Source organism: Quercus lobata, chromosome 12 (assembly GCF_001633185.2).
Source record: "Quercus lobata isolate SW786 chromosome 12, ValleyOak3.0 Primary Assembly, whole genome shotgun sequence".
NCBI lineage: Eukaryota > Viridiplantae > Streptophyta > Magnoliopsida > Fagales > Fagaceae > Quercus > Quercus lobata.
The window spans coordinates 34,173,796-34,194,032 of NC_044915.1; the positions used below are offsets into that span (position 1 = coordinate 34,173,796).

At 32.7% G+C, this 20,237-nt stretch overlaps 1 protein-coding gene across 1 annotated transcript; it reads left to right on the plus strand.

The window, feature by feature from the left end:
* Positions 1 to 1,076: 1,076 nt before the first annotated feature.
* Positions 1,077 to 20,020, plus strand: LOC115971483 (TMV resistance protein N-like). The gene is made up of 12 exons (XM_031091433.1): positions 1,077 to 1,742; positions 9,570 to 10,680; positions 10,881 to 11,153; positions 11,243 to 11,911; positions 12,020 to 12,942; positions 13,815 to 13,950; positions 14,237 to 14,385; positions 15,654 to 15,749; positions 17,420 to 17,896; positions 18,255 to 18,461; positions 18,808 to 18,955; positions 19,045 to 20,020. Exons 1-5 carry the CDS (start codon positions 1,216 to 1,218, stop codon positions 12,815 to 12,817), a joined length of 3,378 nt encoding a protein of 1,125 aa, XP_030947293.1. The 5' UTR covers positions 1,077 to 1,215; the 3' UTR covers positions 12,818 to 12,942; positions 13,815 to 13,950; positions 14,237 to 14,385; positions 15,654 to 15,749; positions 17,420 to 17,896; positions 18,255 to 18,461; positions 18,808 to 18,955; positions 19,045 to 20,020.
* The last annotated feature ends 217 nt before the right edge of the window (positions 20,021 to 20,237 follow it).

Sequence of the window (20,237 nt, forward strand, 5' to 3'; positions counted from 1 at the left end):
TTCAAAGCATTTCTCATGTCTATGTTTATTTTTAAAATATAAATAAATAAATTCCATGACATAGCTAAAATGAGAACCGATTATCATTTGAGGAGCTGCTAGCTAAAAAAAGACTTGTCCAAAAATAAGATTACTTGAAACTAGTTTGATATAGCATGACTAAAAAGTGTACAGCATAAAAACAATGACGCATAGAATATTGAAAAAAAAAAAAAAAAATCAAATTTCCATCCTCAAATGCAAGAAACCCATAAAGGAAAGTAAAATTGTAGGGACTAGGGAGGAAGATTCTTTGAGATTGATGGAAATAAGACTTTATTATTGTTTTTGTCGTCTTTACTTTATTTGAAAATTGAAAAGGAACGGATTCCTCAAAAAAAAAAAAAAAAAAAAAAAAAGAGGCACGGAACAACTTTCTTTACTTTCACATGTGTGAAAGCCTCTTTTTCAAAGCATTTAATCCCTTTCCTACTACTTTTTCATTTCGTAACACACTGATTGGACCCCTGTCTCTAATTCCAGTTTAGTCTTTTATGCAAATGTGTAAAATGCTATATACATATTTATTTAATTAGTTTAAAATGTAAATCTTACATGTAAACATATAATTGTCTTTTAAAAAAAAAAAAAAAAAGAAGCTAATTATTTTTTTTATATGGAGTTTTTGTCTCAAATTTTAGCAAATAAGTTAACAGGATGCCAAATTCACTTCTTGTTCTTCATTTTTCATTAGCATTGGGAGTTGCTAATCCTCCCTCAGTCAAAGCTCAAAAACGAAAAAAGAAATAGTTAAAAAAAAAAAGCGAAATTAGAATAAAAAGTAAAAAGTAAAAAAAGTAGGCAAGTAGTGTTCTAATTTTCTGAGGTGATACTGAATAAAGGTCTTTTGCGCGTTGTCAAAAAAAAAAAAAAAAACTCATGACGCGTGGTACGATGGACCTGTACTGCTATTTTGTGTTTCCTAATTACTAGTTACCTTCTTGGAAACTTCTTGTTAGGAAAAACAAAGACGTGTTGTTGTATAGTGTTATAAATATAATTCACGCTATCATCAATTTACCACTCAAACGAACAGATTCAAAACCTTTCAATTTCAGTGCTCTTGACTCAAATTGCACGATTTCACTCCTCTCTTATCATAATTCCTATTTCATCACATCTTTGGTCTTTTATCTTATCCTCCTCTTTTTACATCTCCTTAATCTTCTCATACCAATGGCTTATCAAACCAACAAAGGAGCCACCTCCTCCTTCTCTTCTTCCTCTTCTTTTTCTTCCTCTTCTTCCCCTCACCGATGGAGCTATGACGTTTTCTTAAGTTTTAGAGGTGAAGATACCCGTAATGGTTTTACAAGCCATTTACATAAAACTTTGTGTGACAAGGGTTTTGACACCTTCATTGATAATAACCTTCAGAGAGGAGGAGAAATCTCAATTGAACTTCTTAAAGCCATTGAATCATCAAAAGTTTCAATTATTGTGTTTTCTGAAAACTATGCTTCTTCTTCTTGGTGTTTGGATGAACTTGTCAAGATTCTGGAGTGTAAAAAAAATATTGGCCAATTAGTTTTACCTATTTTTTACCATGTGGATCCATCAGAAGTACGTGGACAAAAGAGAGAGTTTGGGGTGGCCTTGACAAAATATGAAGAAACATTCAAAGATAATATTGACAAGGTGCAGAATTGGAGGATAGCTTTAAAGGAAGTTGGTAGTTTGTCTGGATGGCACTATAAGAATAGGTATGTAATTCATGATTTGTTTTACGCTTACATGCATGTGTTTCATAATTAAATTTCTAATGGATTATTATAACTCATAACCACTGCATGCAAATTATGAAAGAATTCTATTTTGTAGTGGTGGAGACAAAAGTTTTCTCCAAAATTATTAAGTAAAACTTGAACAACTTTTCTTGTTCCTAAACTTCGTTAAGACAATATTCGTAGCTAAAACTATGTGGCTGCATTCTATGATCACATTATTGGGAGGTAATATCTATTTTTCAGTATCAAACCTTTGAGTCTTTTAGGAAAAAAAGTTATCTTATGAATCATTTATGTATCAAATACATGTAATATCTCTCCTACAAAAGTGATACTAAAAAGTCAACCCATTTGATACTATTGAAGCCCGTGCTAGCCCACTAAAACACAGCTTATTTGACTGTGAGCTAATTTTTTCTGTCAATAAGTGTCCGCTAGGTCCACTAGTGTGGCTCAGAAGCCTACACCTCTAGCCCGACCCATCAGTCCATCACCAATAATTTATAAGCATTTTTTTGGGGAGGGACAGGGGGTGGTTTGGAACTTATGACATAAGATAGGATAGATTCTTGAGACCACTTGACCAGCAGGATACTTAAGTGGTTATAGTAAGTTATGCATTATATATAAATATATATTTTGTAGTTTAATTTTCTTTTTATAAAAAAATTATGGATATTTGGCATTGGTTGTAAAATGTATGTGACAAGTTTATATATATATATATATATATTTGACTTTAAGTTATGTGATATTTATAAATGGTTTGAAAACTACAAATGATAGACGTGTGTAAGGGGCAACCTAGTTAGATATTTAGGGGCCGATTGGTATGGTATTTTAAGCAACAGTTTTCAATTTTTAAACAATATTACATGTATTTATACACACTTTTTTACTTACACATATTTTTAAAAAATACAAACAACATTACTAAAATAACGTAACCAAATTGTAGTTATACAACTATTCTTATTCTAATAGGAATAAGGGATGCATCAATGTACTAATTTATTCTAATCCATAAAAGTTATGCAGAACATACCTGTTTGGTCCCTATATTATAGGGGTTTTTTTATGACATATAGTATAATTATAATATTTTTTAAAATTTTTGAGCCAATAAAGGCCCATTAAAAGCCTATTCTGGTTGACCCACGTTCTTGTCCTCTAAAGGTCTAATGGGCATTGCCCATGGGTTGGGCATGGGCTGATGTTTTTTTTATTAGCCTCCTTAACCCAAATTGTTGACTGGTCAATGACTGGCTCAACCTAGCCTATCGCACCTAGCACATGGGCTGAGTACAAACAAGCCAACCCAATTCATGCCGACCATAGCTCTCACATTGTGTGGGTCCCATCCACAGGTGGATTGGGCCCACACAATGTGAGAGAAATCCTATATGTATGTGATGCATAAGTTGTAAGAAACCTAGTGATTTTCTAATGGGAATGGATAAGAATTGTAGGGAAATTGACTTAATTCGAAATAATCATTGTCCATAAAAAAATATTAAGTGAGAGAAAGGAAATGCACCAAGCGATGCACTAATTTATTCTTCAATGACGGAAATGTGATTACAAGTAGATATTTATAGAGCCATATAATTATTCTATCGGCCCACATGACCTTATCCTAATGGTAATATTATTCCCTATGTACATTAATAATTCTAACATGTATTAAATGTGATTAACATACTTGGAATTGTAACTAACTAACTAAATGCAACATTACAACAATTATTATCAATACATCAATAGGGTTCCTAACGGATACCACCTCTGTTTTTTATGGGTCCAAAATCTTAAGTTCTGACATTGGGATGGGTGATTGGGTAGTAACTTGTAGATCTTGTAACACTTTTTTTTCTAAAAATATGCATTAGCGATGGATGGCCTGCCCATAACTTACTTATACCTTGAAATCTAAATATTAAAAATTATAAAATTAATAAGCTAATTATGCAACCAACTTAAAGATTGTGAATCTTCTCCAAAAAAAAAAAAAAAAAAAAACTTAAAGATTGTTAATCATAAACTACTTTTAAATTGCATTTATCATAATTAATATCTTTCAATTATTTCAAATTCAGACTTTTTAAAAATAAATAAGAGAGTAAAAAAATTATCATAGAATAATAGTGTTAAAATATGCAAGTCATAAAAATTCAAATTTATATATAATGAATATCGTCTTACATGCTTGGACATATTTAAAAAAAAAAAAATGTAGCAATAATTAAAAAAATGAATAATATATAGTTTCTAGTTTTTTGTTTTTTAGTTTTTATTTGTTTGTGCGTGTGTTTAAACTGAAGCAATAAGAGCCCGTTTGGTACATGTGTTTAAACAACAGTTTTCAATTTTTTTGAAAATACATATGAGTGAAAAATTGTGTGAAAAAATGTATAAATTGTTTAAAAACTGAAAATATATGTTTAAAATAATGTACCAAACAGAAACTAAGAGCAATTACATCAGCTTGTGCATAAGATTCCGTCTATTTTACACTTAAAACTTACTTTTTCTATTTTACACCATCACTTTTACAAAACATTCACATCAGTTTATCTATTTTACAAGACATTTCAATAAAATATTCACTCTTCTCAATTTTTTTATTATTTCCCTCAACTACCACTTTATATACGCACGCCCTCTCTCTTTCTCTACCCATTTTCTAATTTGTTGCTCTCTCTCTCTATACCCATCTCCATCCATCTCTATACCCATCAGCTCTCTGTACTCATCTCTCTATACCCATCTCTCTGTACCCATCAACTCTCCCTCTTGGTCAGATCTCCCTAACTTTGATCAGGCAAGACCCATCTCGATCAAGCTCCGTTCAAGCAAAAGACCCACGAGCTCCGATTGTTCCACAAGCACCAATCAAGACGAGCTCCAGTCAAGCACCGATCAAGACCCACGAGCTCCAGTCAAGCACCGGTCAAGACCCACAAGCTCCGATCAAGCATCGATCAAGACCCACGAGCTCCGATCAAGCACTGATCAAGACCCACGAGCTCCGATCAAGCACCGATCAAGACCTACGAGCTCCGATCTATCTCTCTGTTGGTTTGTCCGTGTGGGTTTGTTTGTGTGTGAGTGTGTTTGTGTATCTCTGTGTGGATGTGTTTGTGTGTGGGTGTGGGTGTGGGTGTGTTTGTTTGTGTGCATCTGAGGAAAAAGAAGATGAAGAGAGGAAAACTAAGTTCGTTGGTTGTGCACGGAGAAGAGAGAGAAAAAAAAGGTGCATACGGAAATTAATAAAATAACAAATACACATGCTACAGTAACCGTACAATAACAAATATACATGCTACAGTAACCGTGCATATATACACGGTTACTGTAGCAATTGTGCATAAATGCACAATTATGCACAAATTGGTGTGGGTTTTTTTTTTTAAATTATGTAGAAGTAGTTAGTTTTTCTATTTTGCACAATTATACCTAAACTGATGTAATTGCTCTAAAGTTCTCAAACCCGGAGATAAGGAAATCCCAGAAGACTATAAAAAAGCCAAATTTTTCCTTCTACTTGCTTTTTTGGCACTTTTTCACAAAAAGACAAACCAGAGAGACGTGTTTGCTTCTGGAAGATGAGCGTTTTTAAAAGGGATTTTCAAATTTATATGTGGAGGATTATGTTTTCTAAGCACTTTATTTAAGTAATTTACACATGACATAAAAGAAAATGGAAAAATACCCTCTACACAGTCACATATTACGTTATCTTTTGATTCCTATAATAATATTTTCTCTACAAAGTTACTAAATATCCTTAAGGGGGAAATGCAAATGGCCAAATATTTAAGAGGTAGGAACTGCAAATAAATGTGTCGAATTTTTAATATTCAAAATTTCAAATTTCATAACTTTAAACTCAAAACCTTTTATTGAAAATAACTATTAACTTTTCTAATGTGGTCAAAGGAAAAATGAAAATCTTGACATGATATATTATAATGATATCTCCTAATCAATGTCGAATTTTATATGTTATTTTATAAAAAAAATATTTACAATGTTATATACTTTTAAGGTCATTTACGCAACCAAATAGCCCTTTCATAGTTAGAAATGAAATCTAATATAGAAAATACTCTCATGTTAATTTAAAATAAAAATCATCATACATCTTTGAAAAATCAAGTCATACATAGAATATTTTTAAAATTTTGGAGTATAAGATCATATTGTTAATATTTCTCTAAGTTAATTTAATTTTTATGTATTCTAATGATTTTTTTGGAATTTTTTATATTCAAATTAATCTTTTAACTTCTTATATTACTAGTGAAAGTCTTATGCGTTGCACAGTTTCAATCATAAATTTTCTTTATATATTTTTTTGAGAAACAATAACTAAATGAATTATTATTACATAATTTTATAACTTGTATCTAACTAAATAAATTACTATTATTATAATAACTTGTAATGAATTGCTCATAAAATGTATAATTTTGTACATTTATCCTTATATATAGTATATCTAATTACAATGATTAATAAAAACTTTTATTTATTTTTTAATAATTCCTTATTTATTTATGAAGAGGTGGATTTGAACTCTAGTAGTTAAATTGTTTCTGATACGTGCATGAATAAGGTTATCCTAAAAGAATTAATTCCAAATTTAAAATTAAAAAATCAATTGTACTTACACCTAAAAGAAATTTAATTTTTATGTTTTATTTTGATATTTAAATCATCTGTTTTAATGCTTATTTTGTTCAAATGGTTATATCACCCACTTAATTGTAAGACTGGCATATGTAGTATGCACATATAACATTCTAACTTACTAAGAAATAAATAAAAATGTAACACCCTACCTCATAGTAATGTCTCTAATTGTATTATGTTTTAGCCTTTAAGAACGCATATATTAATTCCAATCACGATTTATAAGCCCAACTTTTATTATATAGTATATGATATGATTTAATTATTGATTTTTTATTTATTTTTTTACTGATTTGAAATATATATGTAAAGTCAACTTAGTTTATGAGGAAACTTAAGTGTAGCAATGTAGCTCATATACTTGCACGTTATGCACAATATGTGGAAAATGAAATAGTGTGGTTAGAAGAACTGAAGAAGTACTGGATTGTATTGCAGATGCAACCCAAAAAGATATGTTGTAATTAGGCTTTCGTTAATTGTAATAAAAAAACAGTAAGTATTTTCCTTAAAAAAAAAAAAAAAAAAAAAAAAACTCTAATACTCTGTTCAAAAATGTTAATTGAAACCAAGCAACCAAAAAAAAGAAAAAAAAAAAAAAGAAGTAAATTATAACTTACATTGACATTATATAATTTGTGGTAATCAAAATTTTTTTTTATAACAAATTACGTAACTTTTCATCTATTAATAACTTTTATCTTTAATATTGGATTATTCAATAGTTGTCTGACATGAAAGAAGTGATCATTTAATTTTCTCAAAATCCCAAAGACCTCCCATAAAAAATAAAAAATAAAACAAATTCTATGAAGTAGGAGTATTTTTGTGTGTTAGCTGTTAAATTTGGCTTTTAAACATTTTTAGCATTCTTGATAAGAATGCTCTTTAGGGGATGAATTTAACCCCTTCCAACTCTGCTGTTTGAATCTTATACTCTAGAATTAAGGTGGTTAGGCTATGAACATTAGTGTTAGAAATAGAATTATTTTATCTTAAAAGTTAATTTAGACCTAGCAAACCCAGGTCTGAGTCGTCAGACGAGTAAGGGTCAAATCGGGTACAGGTAAAGCATGGATCAAACTAAAACATGTTTCTATTCCTATAACATTTTTATGGTTTTTGATGCATCGGATGAATCTGGTATCCATATATTTTCAAGTAGGAAAAAGAAGTTGAACGTATTTTTTAACATCTTTATTCCTTATTTTTTACATAAAAAAAGAACAATAAAATACTAAAAAGTAAATTTTTTTAGTAATATTTAAATCATTAATTTTACATTCTGGCAAATAAATCTAATAGTCTTCTAACCCAAAATTTTCACAAAGGAAGAAACTAAAATGCATAATTTTTTTATGCATGAACCATTAAATAAAGTTAAATCATCTATAATTTTTTTCGTATATTTCCTTAAAAATAAAAGAACAATTATAATACTTAAAAATAAATTTTTTTGTAATATATAAATCATTAATTTAACCGTTTGGTAATTAAATATAACAATTTTCTAATCAAATAAATCCTCAAATGAAAAAAATAAAATGCGTACATTTTTTTATGCATGAAACATTAAATAAAATTAAATCATTTATAAAGAAGAAATAAATATATAGACAGCTTGAAGAATAAAATCTAATATGTTAGGCCAAAAAATGAGTAAATAACTTATGATAAAATCTAAATGATAATGTTACTGAAAAAAAAAATACTTAATGTTAGTAGTCAACCTGTCATTGAAAATATTATATATATATATATATATATTTTTTTTTTTTTTGAGAAAGTGAAAATATTTATATTTGAAAAGTGCAAATTATGATGAATAACGTCATTAGTTCTTTTATGTACAATATCGAAAATCTAATATAATCTTAGTATATGTAAGGACGCGATTCGTGACGGACCGTAACAGTGTCGGGTTCGCACGTGAAAAGGCCCCTAACAATATCATTTGTAGAGCGTGGGTTTGGAAGGCTAGGCCTTGTTCGATAGGCGGTGGGTTTTTCGCGGTGTTCGTATGAACTTAAGCTTTCCTACACCCCTGGAGTCTTTCTCCTGGAGGTGGGCTGGGAGGCCCTGGTTTCTGGCCATTTTTCCCAACCCCCTTTTAGGTTACTTCTTTTTCCTTTTATATTCGCCTGCGTTCATTGTCCTTCGTCCACGTATAGGGTCAATCTTTCCAAAATTGATACTTGTCCCATCAGCCTATCCCCCAAAGTCGTTGGGGATGGTTGTAAAAGCCAAAGAATGCGGCTCTGTCAGGTTCAGAGCATTAAATGGCAATAACAGCAGCTTTCCCTGGATATTTTAGATCTTTTGTCCTGGTTTCGGTCCTATACCGTTTCTGCCCTCCTTTCAGAGGGGGAACTTTGGGTCTGCCGAGGACTGAGCCGTCCTCGGCGATGTCCATAGGCTATTTGGTCGAGTTTGGGCCATAGCCCTCCTCGGCTTGGGCCTTTGGATTTTCCCCAGATAAATGGGCCCGGCCCGTAAATCGTTTGGGCCCCACAGTATACAATATAATATGGGTCAATAAAAAAATTAAATCATAGATTATCTAATAGAGAGTACAAATACGTTAGGTTGAGGTTTGATGACTTGGTAGAGTCTTGTCATAATCAAGTATAGAACAAGCAAAAACATGTTACTATTTCTACTACGATATCCTTTATTTTTCTCAACATTTCGTGATATAGTACAAAATTTAATGATACTACCAAAATATTTGATTAGATGTCATTTACTTTAATTAATAATATATTAAGTGTAAGTAGTAAGTCACAGAATTAAGCATCTTGAATTTAGTTCATTTCATATTAAAATTTGCAACTAGTGCAACTAAGTTACTTGCTAAAATGTCTATAATTATTATTATTTTTTTTAGCTGAATCTATAATTATAATTAATTTCTAAGCAAAAAAGAATGTACAAAATTTAAAGATATTGCTCAAACATTTGAATTATATGTCATTTAATTTAATTAATAATATCTTAAAGTGTAAGTAGTAAGACACAGAACTAGGCATCTTGAATTTAATTCATTTCATATTAATATTTGCAACTAGTCCAACTCATTAAATGTTTCTTTTACTTTATGGTTTGCAGTGACACTGAATCAAAATTTATCCAAACAATTGTTGAAAATATACCAAGAACTATATTAAAATGCAAGCCAGTATTTGTTGGCAAATGCCTTGTTGGAGTAAAACCTCGTGCCAAGGCCGTAGAATCACTTTTAAGTATTGAGTTAAATGAATTCCGCATGGTAGTGATTCATGGCTTTTCCGGAATAGGTAAGACTACAATTGCAAAAGCAGTTTATAACAGAATTGCTAATCATTTTGATAGAAGCAGTTTTTTAGAGAATGTTAGAGAAACTTCGAAGACAAAGGATGGCATTATCAAACTACAAGGTCAACTTCTTAAAGAGATTTTAGGGGATGAAAATTTGAAAATTCACAGCATATCTGAAGGAATCAATTTGATAAAAAAGGGACTTTGTTGTAAAAAGGTTCTTTTAATTCTTGATGATGTGGATACATTGGAAAGAATAAAAAATTTGCTTGGAGATTGTAATTGGTTTGCTCCAGGAAGTAGAGTCATTATAACAACAACAACAAATCCACAATTTTTAGCTACTCTTGGAAAAGTTTGTACAACTTATGAGGCCAAGAAATTAGAGAAACATGAAGCTCTTCAACTCTTTGAAAAGCATGCCTTCCTTGGAAAGAAAGCCAATAAAGATTATTCAAAACTTACAAACCAAGTTATACAGTATGCCCAAGGCCTTCCAATAGCTCTTATAATAATAGCTCGTGATTTGTGTGGAAGAACTAAACATGAATGGGAAATTACATTAGATAAGTATAACAAAATTCCCAATAAAGACATTCAAGAAGTACTTAGAGTAAGTTATGATGGACTAGAGGAAATCGAACAAGATATTTTCCTCGATATTGCATGTTTCTTCAAGGGATGGACCAAGGGTTATGTTGTAGATATATTAAATGCTTGTGATTTTTATCCAGATTATGGTATTCCAAGACTTGTTAATAAGTGTCTCATTACTGTGGATCAATATGGTATATTGTTAATGCATGACTTGATACAAAAAATGGGTAGGGAAGTTGTTCGACAAGAATCTACTCATATTCTTGGAAAACGTAGCAGGATATGGCATCATAAAGATGCTCTTGAAGTACTAATTGGAAATAAGGTATGAGTTCTTTTTCTTCTATTTTCCCAAAAAAAAAAAACTTTCACTAGATAAAAGTTATATATTTTTTTCTTTTTAACATTCCATAAAATATGAATTTTATTAGTCTCATTTTTGCTGAAATTTCAAAATTATTATACTTTTTGTTTTTGGTAAATTCTATTGTGAATTATGTTTCACTTGACTCTTTATCCAATTAGGGGACGGACGAAATTCAAGGTATAATGTTGCATTCACCTAAACCGGTAAAGTTGCAACTACATCCTGATGTTTTCAAAAGGATGACAAATCTCAGGATACTTATTGTAAATAACTTACATATTTGTGAAGCAATTCAATATTTTCCCAACGGGATAAGACTTCTTAGTTGGCCTAAGTATCCATTTCCCTTGCCATCCAACTATTGTCCTCAACAACTTGTTAGTCTCCATATGCCAGATAGTCGCATTGAGTTGGAAAAGCTATGCAAGCAGGTACAATTACTAATATTTTTTAATTAAGATTTTATTAAATTTTTATTCTAAAGTGTGTTGAAGTTATTTATTTATTTATTTTTCTACAGGTGTTCCAGTTAGAAAATATGAAACATCTCAATCTCCGTGGTTGTAAATTTATAACCAAATTACCTGATTTATGCACCCCAAACTTGGAGACATTGGACCTTTCTGATTGTGAAAATTTAGTTAAGATTCACGAGTCCGGTGAATTTCTTCATAAGCTTAAAACGTGGAATCTTGATAATTGCAAAAAACTTCAAAATCTTCCAAACAACCTCATGTTGACATCTCTTGAAGTTCTTGATACATTATCCCTTCGTGGTTGCAAAAACCTTCGGGATCTTCCAGATGGCATTTATAAATTGCAACAGCTTTGGCAGCTCTGGACTCCTACCGCCAAATTGAGACCGACATGCAATTCTTTTGATAGCTCCTCCGGTTATGGGTTTCTGAAGATGGAATTCCTGGATTTCAATTACTATAAAAACGTAATTGAATTAGATCTTTTGATGAAGCCTGATTACTTCCCAGCATTGAGTTTGATATTTCTATCTGGAACCAATATTATTACCATCCCCGAAAGCATTAGCAGATTTCCTAGTTTAAGTACACTTCATATTGAGAATTGCAAGCACCTTCGTGAAATTCAAGGACTTCCACAATCGATAAGGTGGGTTTATGCACAAAATTGCCCGTTGTTGGATAATGAATCACCAAGTGGGGTATTGAATCAGGTCTCTCTCTTTCTTTTAAGTTATAAAGAAACAATTTTTGTTACTTTCTCTAAATGCTTTACGAGATTTGCTTGATGAAAAATGTTGAATTTTGTAATCGCAATGCAGGTAATAGAAATTATGGGGATTTTACCGAAGGGAGTATGTGGTAGTGCAAGAAGCAATGAATTAATGGATCCCCAGTTCACCGATTACTTCCCATCTGAAACTGAATCTGAAGATGGGTACATTTCACAGTTCCCCAATTATTTTACTAAATATCGTGTGCTTAGGGCATCGGGAACTGAGATTCCATGGTTCAATCATCAAAGTGTTGAAAATAATTCCATATTGTTCTGGGTTGGTCGCAAATTTCCAAAATTGGCTCTCTATTTTGCTTTTGGAGGCGATGAGGCATATGTTAGGAACCGCTATGAATGCGTTGTTTACATTTCCATCAATGGTTGTAAAAAACGTGAATGTATGCGTAGGATACCTCCAGAGGCTTATAATCTGCTATTATATTCTCCATTTCAAAGGTTTCTACAGCAGAAATTGAATGAATCAAATCCAACTGACCAGAATCATGTTGAGGTTACATATAAAATCCAACCCCGGTTCCCTGGTAAACTCAATGCATTAAATCCCACAAGGTGGGGGGTCCACGTAGAGTGCATCTGTCCTCCTCAAGAATCTGGTATACCTAACTTGCCCCTTCTAACTGCTGGACATGATGATGATGATGATGTTCATTACTGGAGCGAGTTGCCATTTCATGGGTCTGATGATTTGGAAGCAGAAGAAGATGAAGAATATCAGTCTCCTCTGGTCCTTGATGACACATCTAGTTCGTGCATGAGTTGGCTAGTTGGGCCAACCACCATGCTTTTTATGCTATTTCGCTTTTTCTGCCCCAGAGATTTTTGACCTGCATTACAAATAGCTATTAAGAGGATCAATGCAGGATGAGACACAACGTCTCCTTCAAGTTGGAGGAAATGACAAACCTTTCAAGTACTTAAAGAACTGTCTCTTGTTATGCTTGTCCTCAGGTAAATAATATCCATAGACATTTGTCCATTTAAGAACTTGCGTGAGTTCAAATTTCTGCATAAACAGCATATTTGATGAGAAAAAGAAGAATACCTTCTGTAATTCAATGCAAAAGTTCCAATTTACCCATAGCCAGGTTTTTGTTATGAACTTTAGTTGTGATTCTGGTTGGCACTATATGTCACTTAAGTTCTCAAACCACAAAATACATGGCCATAACACTCTCCACAACTTAGAGAAACAAAGATTGATTGTAAGAAAACTGCTAATACCCATCCCAAAGAAGAATGTAGTGTGGCTGATCGATCAGAGAAGTGGGATGGCTGAGACCTTGGGTTGTGAAATTTTAAGACTGACACTGATGTCTAGCAGTTTGTCACCAGTCTATTTAATAACAATAATAACCTTTTCAGCATTGGAATTGCTGCTACTACATATGAAATATGAATTTTCACTAATAGACTTCTATGTTAGTTTGATTTCAAGGTACTCCTAAAACTGAGCAGGTTGGTTTGCAACCAAAATTGAGCTTGACGATGTGCCCTGTAAACTGGGTGTCTTCTCTTCCTCTTCAATTGATTCATATATTAACCAAGGATGGCTTGCCTGGTCCACCTTATGTTTGGATTTTGGTTTTCTTATTTTTTGTACTTTTGGTTTTTGCCTCACTTGTTAGGCTCATGGATTGTTTTACCTCATGCTTATCCAATTGCACTTATGTAACTACTATGGATATTTGACAATTGTAAAAAAGAATGGTTCTCCACTGAATTTGGCACATGCTTTTGATTGGGTTTTTATTGAAGATTATTTGATGGGTTATCAAATTCCTGCATGTGAATGCTTTGTTTTATTGATAACTGCTCTACAGGATTGCGGAAAGAGATGTATTGGAACAACTTGTGGAACAAGCTATGGCATGCAGAACTTTCTTGACAAAAATAGTCAATTTTTCTTTAGCTTATTTTGATAAAGAGGTCTCTGAAAAATTGACTACTGCTGTTAAGGTACTTGCCAAGGCTAGCTTTATATACTGTTGATATATTATGCTGTAGAAGCATTTGGTTGTATTCTACTCTTTTTATTGAGAACCTGGATTGATCTCTCTCTGCTGGATTTGACATATTTCCTTAGTGCATAATTGGCTTTAAATTTTTATTGCTATAAATGTTGTTAGTTAGCATAAAATGCAATAGCTTCCAATCTAATAAAATTGTTGTCCTTTCAGTGTTAACTGTTATATAGCCATGCATTTGTACATTCTTCCTTATTGTAAATGGTTTTGTTGCACAGGCCATTGAAGTGGCAGTTCTGTATGATCATCAAGCTAATCGCAACCTTGAGCTGGCTTTAGCAAGATACTCATGGAGATTCAAAGTCAATAGATTATTAGGGGTTTACAAAAGCCCAAGATCCAACTGATTCAGCAGCATTTGAAAGAGGTGTGTTTTATCGACCATTAGTATTTGGTTACTTGTCTTTTGGGACTATTCTACATTCTTAATATGGATTATTTGCTTTTGAATTCTCTAGCACTTTTTCACTTTTATTAGTTATAAAAGTGGGATAGTTCACATGGGGATAGCATTTTCCAAGAGTGTCCATTGGTTATTAAAATTGATATTTGTCAGTTCTTGAGAATTACCAAATAAAGAGGGAATAAAAAAAGAAACAGAAAACCATTTCCACAAGAACCTAATATGGTTTAATTGCTATGTTGCCCCTACAAAATTCATGATGTGTTGCATGTCAACTGGCTTCTGCCTTGTGTCTCTAATTCTATGAAGAGACTAAAAATTCTTGTTTTAGGGAAGGAAACATAAACAAAAACATATAGAAAGTGGAGTAGGAGGCTTAGCTAGGGCTGGAGAATAATGATTGATTTGGGTTTGTGAGGACTATCTTCCCTTTTTGGGTAAGTAGTGATGACTAGTTACAACTCCTTATAAGGTGATGGAGATTAGCTAGAAACTAGAGGTGGTTGGTATGGGCAGTCAATCCAGGAAAATCTTTCTTTCACTCTTAGTTCTCATATAGCTCTAAGTAATTGTTTAGCAATCCATCTATTATAGATGCTCAAGTATTACTATAAGATATCATTGGGTTGCTGTGGTATTACTTAGGTTATCTGGGTTTTCAGTTTGTAAAGAAGAATTTGTTGAAGATAATGTTCCTGTAAGACTGAAATATGGTTACAAATACTTCTCCGTCAAAGGACTGCATTTTTATTATTGGCACACTTCAACATGGTGTGCTTTACTAGGCAATTTCATCTGTTCTATATAGTTCCTTGTCATAATTCAAGAGTTCAATATTAATTACTCCTTGTAAAGAAGGTCATAGCACTAATTGATGTGAACGTCTTTGAAAGAGCAAAAATGACCTGAAGTGTCAGTGCATTAATTAAACTTCCTCAAAAGTGAGCTGGACAGTGAAGACACTTTCTGGGATGTAGAAAATCTCTCTTTAAAATTTGTATTTGTTTGACAGAACTTGATTTAAAACTTTATTTCTTGACAAAAGCAATTTTGCAATACTGTGACATAGATGATAAACTAAATCATCATATATGAGCATTCCACCTGAAGATCACTATAGGCAAAGACTCACAGAAGTGAAGCGTATTGGCTTGCAGTAGGCAGAATGTGCCAGGAAGGTCTATAAATTTCTCATACTCATTCTCTCTCATTAGCTCTCTTTTTTTGTACAGGTTGCAACAGATTCTGGAGCTCTCAGCTTAGATAAAGTTTTTGAACTTATCATGGAAGGTGAAAATTTACCTTCTTACTTGGAGAAGGAAATTAAGGTACAGAGACCCCCCCCCCCCCCCCCCCCCAAAAAAAAAAAAAAAACTACTTACCTTTGCATTACTTGAAAAAGGAAAAAGGAAAAGAAAAATATTTGCCTCGGCATTTCATTGATCAGCTATTGTTTGGTTGGTGCAGTTACTATAAGAACTAAGTACGCTTTATTGTATTTGTCGAAAGCCATATGATCAGAGAGCAATGATTGCTTTTGATCAATGTGATGAGTGGCACCATTTTGATTGCATTAACCTAGTTTCCCCACCGAAGGTCTACATCTGTCCTGCTTGTAAACCTCAACAACAAGACTTGTCTGCAACACCTTCAGTCAATCTTGATGGTTAAGCCTTAAATTAAGATAAAATTCCTTCCATGTAAATTGTAATTGCATATATATTGTATTTTGCTGATTGCTTGAGGCCTTATTTTGGGTTTGGGAATGTAAATTAGTGAGTACACACAAAATACAGAACTGAAAATGCTTGTTTGATGATGGTTTTTGGAATAATCTCTTCCAAATGAAACTGTTTAAATCTGAAGTTTTCTTTGAAGATGAGTTTAACTGCCATTTCTGTAGATAATCTAAAGAAATCCTAAAATTGTAACTGTTTTTTTGTTGTAATAATCATTGTATTATCTTATACATTGTAGTCTTTTCGAAATAGTTGGAAAGAATGAGAGTTGAAAAAAAAAGCTTGATTTATATCAAGATGACTGTAGTCGCTATGTCAAGGAGCAAGTGCATTTTATTTTCAAGAAAAGCTCAAATTACTATCACATCTTAAAACAGAGGTTGGGTGCTGATTCTCAGTACTTTCTAGTAAGTTTTAATGTTAAACAAGGAGTGAAAAGAAAGTTGTACTTGAGTAAAGACTGTGTACTGGGGTAGCAACTTTCTTAATTTTTAATGAAATTATTTATTTATCAAAAAAGAAAGCAATGGGATTGTCTTTTTTCACAGAAGCAAAATGGCTGGTAGGAATTGGGAACTCAATTCCTAATAACTATGACTTTTGGCTTAATGTAAGATCCAATGTGTCTAGGGGATTATTCGCATATTACAAGGGCTTGTGATTTTCTTGACCAAGCTGCCACACAATGAAATTGTGCATTAGTGACGAGTTGATATGCATCTCATGTAGCTAACTATATTATTTAGAAGCAGCTAACTCCTAGGTTGGGAAGTGTAGTTAAACTGATTAGACCCCATGAATCTATCAGGTCTCTTTACTGTCAACCGAGCCTACTGGCTTCTCCATAGTGAATGCTTATATGGAAGGAGCAGAACTCTGAGGTATAGTTCTTAAATGTGGGCTGATATATGGTAGCTAAAATCCTCTCTCAAAGTGCTTATTTTCCTCTGGAAAGTATTGAATGATAGTCTTTCGGTGATAAGAGAGTTTACAATGAGGAATCTAATCACTGGTGCTTTTTTTCCTTATTGTTATTTATTAGAGGAATCCTTCTTGTCCTTTATTAGAATAAGCTCCATCCTTTAGTTTTTTACTTTTTTATTAATTGTGTTAGATAGATATCTGTAGTTTGTTTTTTTTTATCTACCATACTTTTGGCTAAATGTTCTCCTTGGTTTGACTCTTCTCATCCAACCAGAGTTTGTACTATCCTATGGCGTGACCATGAATTTCTCAAAAATGTTTTGCTTCATTTTCAGGTACAATGTGCATTGTCTATAGTTTTATCAAGCAAAACCCTGACAGATTTTTTCAGAAAATGTCATTGTAAACACATTGACTATCAGCTCTATGGGGATATGGCAAATGCATCAAGTTTTTTTTTTTAAAATACCTTTCATATATTCTCTCCTCCTTGCATATTACAGGCCTTTTCGTGATCTTATAATTACATTGTAATATAATTTTTCAAGGAATTCGTGCCCTTAAACGTGCGAGGAATTGAAATGTCTAGATTATCACTCCTATGTCTTAGCTTGCTCAAATTTATTAATAGCTTTATGAATTATTTGACATTCGAGGTCAGTATTTCCTATACTCTAGCAAATGTTGTTTTCCACACTTTGTCAAGATGTTTCCATATTGCTAATGCTTTGTAATGAGTCCCTTTGCCTCAGCCCCAAGGTACCTATATTGAAACAATATTACATCAGGTTGTGTGCTACCCGACCCTTAAAGTAAGTGGAAAGCACTTTTGGAGCAATTGAATATAATACTTAGACCTAGAACTAATTGTATCTTAGGTTTCGATGTACTTTTGTTCCTTTTCTTCTGCTATGGATGAGTGTTAGGGCCATTCTTTTGTTTCTTAAGCCTCTGTGTGTGTGTGTGTGTGTGTTTCCCCTACTTCTAGACATTGAATGTTGCTTGCACTTGCAATTTCTATTAGCAATTTAAGAATGGAAATCTACATAATCATTATTGGACTACTAAAAACCATGCTGGTGAAGTTTATTTTTAGAAACAGGTTATCTAGCACCATGATTTTTTCCTTGATAAGTGTCTCATAAAATTTATTTTTTTATGCATAAACAGTTGAAGGTTAGTACTGTTGTTTATCAACAAAGCTCAAGTGCTACTGAAGCTTCCTTTTGAAAAGTGAGAACAATGAACAAGGAAAATGTGAGAAAGTTCCTAATCGAGATGTTGACCCAAGAAAACTTGTCAAGATTCGGCTCCAACTTTTGCAGTTTGTATGCATTCCCTGAAAACTACATATCAAAGTCAAAAGAAAATGTGGAGGTAAAAGAAATAATTTTGTACATTTTTTAAAAACTCAAGCCATTCAAAATCTTAGCTTGTTCTCATTATTCATATAAAAAACCAATGTCTTTGGCTTGGGAATTGAGAATTGAGAACTGAGATTTAAAATTTTTTTGATTAAGACAAATCTGGAACTTGGAACCAAAATTTGAAATGGCCATTTTGAAATTGAAGAAATCCAATGAGAACTAACAACTACCAGTGAAGAATTATATTGAAAGGATAAAGACAGTTAATTTTTTTTGTTGGTGTTCAGAACTTGATTTCCAATTTCCATGGGTTCTCTTTTTGGTTTATTCTTATTAGCTAGATTTTTCAAATGCAGAAATCTCTGTGCCTACAATATGCAGCAGCAGCTCAATGGTTGATTCAGTCTTCCATTGACATTCTTATGCTAGATGAATCATCTTTTGGTTTAATTGGGAATCCAACAAGTCCATTAAGGGCACTTAAATAGCTCCAGATTCTGTTTTGTAAGTGACACATACACATTTCTCTCTCTCTCTCTCTCTCTCTCTCTCTGTGTTTGTGTGTGTCTCTTTCTCATTCACACTTTTTGCAGCAAATTCAAGAGATAATTCAATGCTGAGCTTTAGATCTTGGAGGAGACGTTGAGTAGAGTTCCAAATATGTACAACACACCATATGTTTTGGGCTTTAAATTTGAATATTGTTGTTTGTATCTAGGATATGTGATTCCTTAAATATCTGTAACAAACATGACAATCTTTTGAGTTTGTACAGATTTTCATTATTGTTGTTGTAATGGGTAGTATAGTCCCCAATTAATGTTATGGCTATAATAAAAAGAATCCACAAGCACGAAGGCAAGCCATCTCAAATAAAGAGTGAAATCCTAGGGGCCCTTGCAATACCATCTATAGTGGTGTGCATTAGTGCATCTCTACAGAATTTCTAGCTTGGTATAGAATATAATTAAACAGGAGGGACAACAGAAAGAAAATAAAATGTACAAGATGGGATATGCTCAATAGGAACAAGAAAGACACTACCTACATCTGCCAGTTGGGTGAAAAGAAGGGTTCTAACCCCGCCATGGTGTCCAAGGTGCAACTTAAATGAGGATGACACAGTGCATGTATTGTTGAGCTGTGAGGAGGCACAAAGAATTTGGTGTTGCAGTAAAGTGGTAATTAGAGGAAGAGAGCATGAATTCCTTGTCTTCGTGAGAATATTTATGGAGAGCTTTGAAGCAGAACTTGAGGCTGCAGTCCCAGCCATTCGGTTTTCTCATGAAGTTGGCATTCACCATAAAAATTCTTGAAGGCGATTCAGCATAGGTTATAGCAAAACTTCAGGAACACAGAGAGGATGGTTTTGGTGGGGAAATGTTGTGTAGGAAGCCAAGTTTTATCTGCAACAGTTTCAGCAATGGGAAATTAGTTTAACTAGACAGGAAACAAATAATACAACACACATTCTGGCGAGATATGCACATGATATTGAAGATTATGTAACCTAGATAGAAGAGGCTCCATTATTATTGTTTGAACATTTGAACAATGATGTACTGGGTTTGAATCTTTCAAAAAGCTGTTTGTTTGGTTTTTAAAAAAATGGAAGCAATGATAAACAGTATATTACATTAATTCTTTTCATATAGGAGCCAATAAAGTTTTTTGTCCCCAACTAGTTCATTCCTACAACTGAAGTGGGGGCTTCAAGTTTGCTACAACTAAATTTACAGAAACATGAACTGTATATAGCTCATAATCCATTAACACAAGACATACA